The sequence below is a fragment of the Spinacia oleracea genome, chromosome 3 (genome assembly GCF_020520425.1).
Source record: "Spinacia oleracea cultivar Varoflay chromosome 3, BTI_SOV_V1, whole genome shotgun sequence".
In the NCBI taxonomy this organism is placed as follows: Eukaryota; Viridiplantae; Streptophyta; class Magnoliopsida; order Caryophyllales; family Amaranthaceae; genus Spinacia; species Spinacia oleracea.
This window is the reverse complement of record NC_079489.1, coordinates 158840524-158849224: the sequence shown is the minus strand read 5'-3', so window position 1 is coordinate 158849224 and position 8701 is coordinate 158840524. Positions and strand designations below refer to the sequence as shown.

The 8701-nt window shown below is 36.5% G+C and overlaps 1 protein-coding gene across 1 annotated transcript; it reads right to left on the bottom strand.

The window, feature by feature from the left end:
* Positions 1-1262: 1262 nt before the first annotated feature.
* Positions 1263-8464, bottom strand: LOC110797816 (uncharacterized). Its single transcript, XM_022002934.2, has 10 exons — positions 7941-8464; positions 6405-6591; positions 6151-6284; positions 5952-6064; positions 5405-5528; positions 4082-4231; positions 3487-3642; positions 2305-2384; positions 2164-2213; positions 1263-1924 (listed from the first exon to the last, which is right to left on the bottom strand). The coding sequence occupies exons 1-10, from the start codon at positions 8286-8288 to the stop codon at positions 1785-1787; spliced, it is 1482 nt and encodes a 493-aa protein (XP_021858626.1). The 5' UTR covers positions 8289-8464; the 3' UTR covers positions 1263-1784.
* Positions 8465-8701: the final 237 nt, after the last annotated feature.

The following is an 8701-nucleotide window of genomic DNA, read 5'->3' as shown; positions in this document are numbered from 1 at the left end:
CAACGAAGGAAGGAGAAGACGGCACGGCGGCAACGAAGGAAGGAGAAGACGGCGCGACGGCAACGAAGGAAGGAGAAGACGGCAGTGCCTGCTCAATTCTCTCTCCTCGAACCAACTCCTTCTCCCTACCAAACTCCAAACAGCTAAAACTTCTTCAATTATTCACCCTAGCAACAACAATTCGACTCCATCATCGACTCAATTATCGCCGCCGACGTTTACAATATTTTCAATCTGGGTTTTGCGCGCTTCTGAATTTTAAGGATTCCTTTCTGGGTTTTGTTCTTCTGTTAAATTCCAAATCTGGGTTTATCTTAATTTATGTAAATAATTTTTATTTCACTTGAATCAATACAAGCAAAAAAGTGCAAAAAATGGGAGATGACTATATGAATTTTGTGCCACCACCAGCAATGAATGAAGTGACTCCGGTGATGTCGAGGTTGAGATCATTAAGGAGATTGTTGAGTATGGGCACGGAGGGTGGCACCTGCTCAACAAGTCTACTGCTTCTGTTTGTTTTAGAATCCTAATTATCTCAGTAATGCCCAGCACGTAGAACATTGCCATTGTAATAAAACTACTAACACAACCCTGAAGCAAAATACTGGGTTAAATTATTGCTCTGGTGTTAATCCTTATCAAATTATTGCTCTGAATTCACAATCTAGTTCCCTCGCTTAGTTATTTCTGTATTTCTAAGGTAGCTAGAGCAAGGATTACCACAGGTCATAACCTTGCAACTGCTGCAAGGAAGTACGAGTTGGGGCTTCTCTTTGTCTTTATACTTGTTTAACAACTGCCAATATATACTTCAAATATATATATATAAAGCTACTCTACAAATTAATCAGTTTTTTATGGAATATAATCCCTGTTTATTGCTGGAAATTTGTTATTAATTGCTCTACTTCATATTGCTAGGAAAAAGTAGAAATGCAAACTAGCCGTTAGAATCAAATTTTGCAGTTTAAAAGCAGTTTGGGTATTTGGTGCAAACAAGTTTATAAATAGGTGTATATTGTGCAAAAAGTTTATAAATAGGTGCATTTGTTGAATTATAAACAGGACTTAACGGAGGACTAACGGAAAGTCAAAATAGGGGTATTTGGTGAACAGTACGAAAAAAATAGGGGTATATTATGTATTTTGAAACACGCAGGGGTATTTGGTGAATTTCGTGAAACCTCAGGGGCATTTCATGAAAAAGCCGTTAGATAAATGACTCTTCAATAGAGAGAATATAGTTTTCATTGCGAATCTGAAGCCAAAATCTCGTAAAAACGAGAGAACAATTATTTTTCACTCTCGATCGGTCTAGCTTTCAAGAACATTATTAAGAACAATTGTTTTCGGAAAGCATCAGGAACAATTCTTGATTAGAGCTAATCCGAAACATTCACCACTATGTTTACTGTTACATCAAGTAGCAACTCCATAGATTTTTTTTTACAAGTGTGGTTATTAAAACTATCATCCGATTCAAGTTTCGATCGAGTAGAAAGAAGACTCGCTACTCAATTCGAAGGCAAAACCCCTTGCTGCCTTTACATTTTCTTTCCCTTTTTTTGAAGTGTGTTAGAAGCCCAAAAAAAGGAACTAATACATTTTTTTTTTTTACAGGTAAGAAGAAATCGAAATCCTCCCTCGCACAAGCCCCCACCAAGAGGCCCTTTACAAGCCTTATACCCCCAACCCCCCCTCCCCAATTTAAATCCCAAACAAATGATTGGGGTAGGAACTAATACATGTAAACCGCGTAAGGTGTATAAAACCTACAATATTTACATAACGAAAGCAGAGCTCGTCTCTTGGTTGTAGTCATCAATCCAACCTTTAATCAATCGAATCTCAGACGTCCTCTGTTGGACCAGCCAATCGGGATCGTTGGGAGTTGAAGCTCGCAAATCTAGGTGATGGGCTCCTGATATGCATTTGCAATATAAGAAACAACTCTTAAAATATATACCGAGACCAATCTAACAAGATCTTACATGTAACGTTTTGATGTACATAATAGTGAGAATTAACGGGTTAAAGTTTTCATACTTTGGAAAGAACTTTCAGAAACGGAGGTAGTATGAAATAACAGTAAGCAACAGGCTTAGCATGAGATTTGAAGAAGTGAAAAGAATCAATTACACGACAAAAGAAAGATTGTACCTTCCTCTGTAACAAGGGCAACTAGTGATTCTGAGACATTTTGCAGGACACTGTAGGAGAGTTGAGAGAATAAAGACCATCAGATCGAGTGAAAGATATTGCAAAAGTTATGTTTACGTGACTGCTAAGTAACGGTTTTACCTGCCACCACTCCACGGATCCAATAACCCATTTGCAAATATTATGTTACTCCCACTGTTTTTCCAGGTAGTCTTAAAATCCTTCAAAATGCAAATATGAGGCATCTGTTAATCACTCAAGAGTTTAAGACTAAGTACAACCACATGAAAGCTAATCATTCCATTCTACTCATACTGCACCAGTTTCTAGAGCAGTTTCTAGAGCAGTAAGCACTCCGTTGTACTTGCAGCAAAACTTGAAAGTTAGGTGACAATTGACAAACATATAATAGCACCATTTAGGCTCCGTTTGGTTTGGTGTAAAACGTTTTCAGTGCAAAATGATTTTCCATGGAAAACATTTTTCAAGGGAAAACACAATTCCAAATTAGTTTTCCTTTGTTTGGTTCCTTAAAAGAAAATGAGAGAAAATTGAGGGGAAGAAGGGAGAGGGAGGTAGAGAGGAAAGGATGAAATGTGGAAAAGTGGTTTCACTCCCTTTTAAATGTTTCTACCTTTTAAGGAGTTATGGAAAATTGTTTTTCATCCCCTTGCCAAACCAAACAACGTAAAATGATTGGAAATGGGAAAATCGTTTTCCATGAAAACGTTTTACACCCTACCAAACGGAGCCTTAAGGAAAACCACATCAAACCATGGCATTATGGTAGCTACGTTACATGCACAAACTAATCACAACAAAGACATGATATGGTAGCGGTGGCTAGCACCTAGCAGCTTATGTAACCTCTAGCAAAGTAGCAATATCACAGAAAAATCATGTATTCCTTTCTTGATAAGAAGGACCATAAGTTAAACAACTTGCTGATAGAGCTGAGTAGGATTTTTCTGTTGAGTGCTTAGCCTGTCAAAGAGCCATGCCAAATTGTGTAAAACAAGCTTAAAAAAGATATTCCATAATTTTAGCTTATTGTCAGAAAGATTGACTGAAATACATCCAGAATCTAGTCAAACTTCTGGATCAAATACCGAGGTACGTCAAGAAATGAGTTTGGAAATGAGTTTTGATATGGCAGTTGAAAACGCATATAGCATCGCCTAAAAAGAAGTGGAATATTAACATTTCCTTTATAAGGATGTAAGGAATTATGACAAAGTACACATGACATAAGAATACAACATCCACATAAAGAGAACTACTATCTGTTTTGTAATAAAAAAAAGAGATAAAAAAGATTCTTACATGTCCACCAAATTCAGTAGTTATCCAGCTCCCTCGTGGCTTTACTCCATACAAACTCATACAGCGGTCTTGCTCGTAAGTGTGATTGAAGTTAAATGTTGGAAACATGCTTTGGTCAGGATCACTCGACATTGGCATTACCATCTCTGTACACGCCTAAATAACAGGAATTACATTGATTATATTTATGTATACTGATAGCACATTATGTCAGAGTATCTGACTTGAATAAGTTAAACTATGAATCTAATAATTGACTGCTCTTTTTCCCCCTCTTTTTCCAAGTTATTTTTGGCTCGAAAATAGCGGGTTTTGGGCAGAATTTTTAGGCCCGAATTTTTAATTTTATCAGTGGGTTTTGGACAGCTCAAAATTGTATTTTAGTTATAAATTTTAAATTTTGACCCGGCCCGAAAATGGCCCCAAAAGCCCACAATTTTGGCCCGAAATAGCGGGTTTTTGTGCAGGAATTTTCCGTCCGAAGTTTGGCCTGGCCAACAAAGTGGGCAGAATTTTTAAGTCATGGCCCGGCCGAACCAACCCCGGCCCGGCCCGCAATTTGATCAGGTCTATAATGTATAAGAGGACACAGCACCTGCCATTGCCAACCACTCATTCCATGAGGATCATCATCCAGTTCGAAGCAGTCGACCCCCCCACTGTAGTTATAATAAACACTCACTCCATTAAATATACGATCAAGAACACTGGTACCATCAGCAGCGCTGTCCATCCTTCTGCATACCTATAAGATGCAAAAATTTACTATTTGATTATTGCAGCAACTAGTACATGTTGAAAATTATAATAGAGATGAGAGAGGGGAAATAATGTATCAAAATGATACTTCTATTTCATTCAATTCAATCAATTAGGTTACATCAAAAGACCTTTTATAGGCTCATAAAACATACTACAGAGTACATTGCTAGAATGGGGAATAACCCACTAACCCATTCATGCCCACTAATAATATTCATGTTCCTAAAATTAAGGACCACTAACACGCTAATTTGAAGCACTAAATCCAACAGTACAACCATGAGAGGAATGACCGGAAGGGGATAATTTTTATGATCAAAAGAAACAAAGCCAAACTAAATTTAACGTCAAATCTTCGTTTAGTTTGAAAGAATGAGTGGGTGTACACTTAGACTGCAAATCAGTGAACAACTGCACTGCTCATTTTGCAAAAACTCCCTCAGAAATAGATGTATGAATATCTTGACTACTTAATTAATGATGAGGCTTTACATTTGGACCTCTTTGAACATGACAACAGCAGAACACATACTAGGTGGTGGTTTCTACTTTGTTCTTAGTTACCAAGTACTATTACTTTTGTAAATAAAGGATTTATTTCAGGATTTAGTTAATAAGCACCAAACAGAAGGAAAATAGCTGGGCATATCTTCACGAAAAGGTGACAAGTCCAACATAAGTACTGCAGATAAATAGCAGTAGCCACTGATCAGCTAGTTTAACTTCAGAGACTTAATACCCCGAAAGGGCCAGAACCACATTAGTTACCTTATTTCCACTTATTTCAGGAAAGATAAGTTTAGATAAGACAAGTTCGGAAAAAATAAGGGTTGACCAAGTATAATTTATAACTAAAATAAGTTTTGATAAGTTCACATAAGCTCACATAAGATAAGTTCATGAAAAAAAGTTGAAAACAAGTGAATAAACGCATCCTTAGTGTCACATGGGGTAGGTAAAATCTTAGAGGTCCACAAAAGAGGATCTGTTTAAATTAAAAATTCACAAAAATGTTAAAGTGATCTTGAACATGACGGACAGGTTCCTACATCAATAGGCAGTTTAGAACATCTCAAGGTACAAGGAACATCCGAGTTCTAATTTCATAACTTGAAATAAAACGGGTAACAGAATGGAGAATATGCAACAGGCTAACCTCTCTGATAGGATGTCCAGGCAATGACATCAAGAAGTCTGAAGGATACGGGTAATTTACCATAGCTAAATAACTATAAGCTGATGATAACCAGTCAGAAAGATCCTGAGCGGTCTTCAACTCCCTATATCAGATTTTGAAAAGCTGAATACTGATAAGCAAAGAACTAAAGGCTCCGTTTGGTAGGATGTAAAACGTTTTCATGGAAAACGATTTTCTCCTTTTTCAATCATTTTACGTTGTTTGGTTTGACAAGGGATGGAAACAATTTTTCATAACTCCCACAAACGTGGAAAAACCTTTTTCCATTTGAAAGGTAGGGAAACCACTTTTCCACCTTTTCTCCTTACCTCCCTTCTTCCCCTCAATCTTCACCATCTTCTACCATTTTCTTTTAAGTAACCACACAAAGGAAAAACTAGCTTGAAATTGTGTTTTCCCTTTCCATGGAAAATCATTTTGCACTGGAAACGTTTTATACCAAACCAAACGGAGCCTAAAATTACTCTATAAAAGAAGAAAAAGACAACCATAAAACTTGTATTACCCACAGAGATGGAATGTTTTTGCAAGCTGTTTCAGGCCATCTGCATTCTCACCCATAGATTGCAGCATATCCAATGACTCCTTTATTGTATTGAAACAGCTGGTACTTTCACGCTGTAGAAAGGGTACATTGCATCAAACACCAGCTCCATATATGCGTATTCTTAACTAAAAATTTGAGAAGGGAAACAGCAACATACTCTAAAATTGTTGGAGACAATGTTATAAAATGTCTCGGGTGGGACAATATCTTCAAATTGAAGTATTGGTGCTGAAGAAGCAAGTGCACCAACTGTAAGATGGGGATACTTGAGTCTCATCCATGCAGCTAACACTGTTTCATTCAGTTGTATACAAAAATGTAAATATTATGAAGAGTAAATTGTTGAAATTTTAACCAAAAACATGGAAAAACTTATGCAAATTAGTCCAGTAAAAGGGATCAGCATCATACTTCCACCATAAGATCCCCCGAATAATACAACAGGACAACCTTCAGCAGAAAAATTTCGCTTTAACTCCCTGAGCAACACAGAATAATCAGCAATTGCTTGTTCTGCCGTGAGATATGATAAGGTATTTTTATCTTTATATGCTTCCTCTTTGCTTCCATAAGGCATTGATTCTCCGTAATAACGATGCTGTCATAAACAAATTTTGAAGCAATGATTAAGCATTCATCACAGGTTTCACAATAATCTTCAAAATTGAACATATGTACACGTTCTTATGCTAATCTTCAAGGCCTTCAACCAACGAAGTATCACACATAGCCACATAGGACTCTTAAGTAGGCAAGTACAATTAGCCTCTGATCAAATCCTTCCTTTCTCTGAACTTTTAACATGATAAAATGACAATAATAGTTGATCTTTATGCTTCATCCATTTTAAGTTACAAACTTACAATTAAGAATTAACTGCCATAAAACACAATATGAAACAAGAAGGTCGATGTGCTTCTCAAAATTAACCTCACTCTAACCCCTTGTTTGTACAATCTCACAAGTCAAAATAAAATCAAGGATATGGTAACGGGTGTTGGTACAATTCTACACAATCCTCCGTAAATCCCGTAACTCGTATCTATCACAATATCACAATGCATCTCCTATACCAACTACTTCCTTTCCATTGGATTTCTCAATATAGTACTCTTTTTTAAGAAAAAAGATATGATACACATGGATTAAGAAGTTGTCAATGATTACATTGTTATCCAAAATCAATAAAATTTCCTAATTTGCATAGGCAACTAGGCATTATAACTTGATCATCTATGGTTTAACTTGCAATCAATTCGAGTCCCAATTGCCAATCAATTTTTCAAATTTTATTTTCTTTAATCTTTCGTGTTTTACCAACTTTTTGTCAAGCAAATTAACTCGGCAAGCTAATTTACCATTTCAACTCCTAACAGTCAAGCTAGTAACTTGAGATTTCAAAAAATGTAAACAAGTCTCTAGCTACCACCATGGGATATGCAAATAATACTCCAATGGCATTTTAAGGGTTTCGACAAATAATATGAACCATTAGTCCACTAAAGGCTAGTTTGGTCGACATTCTAATGTATGGGAGGTCTTATTTCCTAGGAAGTGAAGAGCAAAGTAGTTGTTTGGTTGACATGAGCCGTTCTACTTTCCCCGAAATGGGGAAGTTGCTTAACTAAACTTCCTTGGGTAAGTAAAACTTCTCATGGAAATTCTAACTTCCTATGCTCAACCAAACAAGAACACTAAAACACTAAATTCCTAGGAAGTTAGAACATAAGGGAATAGCAAATACGGAGTACAAGGGGAATATAACTTCCCAAGTGCAACCAAACATCACCTAAGAGTATGCATTCTCATTACCAATAATGGTTTTCAATGTATTGAGATAAAATCAAAATTCCAAAACCCAGATATGAAAACAGCAAAATCATCAAAACTAGCCAACAAAAGGAGGTCAAAATCATCAAAAGAAGGTCAAAGGAGAGAGAAAATTACTTCAGGGAAGAGAAGCATGGCACCAAAGCGAGGCGCAATATCCCAAAGAAACCCAGAATTAGAAGCAAACCACTCAATATCACCCTCGTTCCCGCAATACATGAAGATGGGTCCCTTTCGCTTTGCTCCAACCCAGTTATTGGTATTAATAAGAAACCTCTGAGAAAAACTCCCAGAATCATGGAAACTAAAGTGATCAAGTCGTTGAGTAAAGTGTTTAGTTTCATATTTGTATGATAATTTGTTGGGTTTTTTAGCATATTTTCCCAAGAACATGGGAGCTGATTGAGTGAAGGTGATGATACAGAGGATGAGAATAAGGGTGAGAGGAAGTGTGAAAATTTCCATACTTTTAGGGTCGGAGTGAGGGTAGAGTGGTGGCTGACGGTGTTTTTAACGGCGGCGTTTGGTTGGTAAAAAAAAAAAAAAGTGGGGGTGAAGTCAATTTCCAAGTGGAAATAGAAGCGTTAAGCAACTTCTTAAATTCTTGGTGAATTTTTTTTTTTTTTTTGATTCATTTGGATTGTGTTTCTATGAATTTAGAAGGTTGGTAAGTTGGTTAGATTATTAACCGTATGTATATGCAGTCTTTACGCATACAAATAAACGTTCAATATATTTTTAATAAGTGGAATTAATTTAGGAATGCACGACAAAACCATGAATTGATAGGTAAAATTAATGTTTATTTAAGTTAATGTCTCCGCATTCCTCTTCTTATATGTAGTTGTTATGGTTATTCTCCAAAAAAAAGATACGAA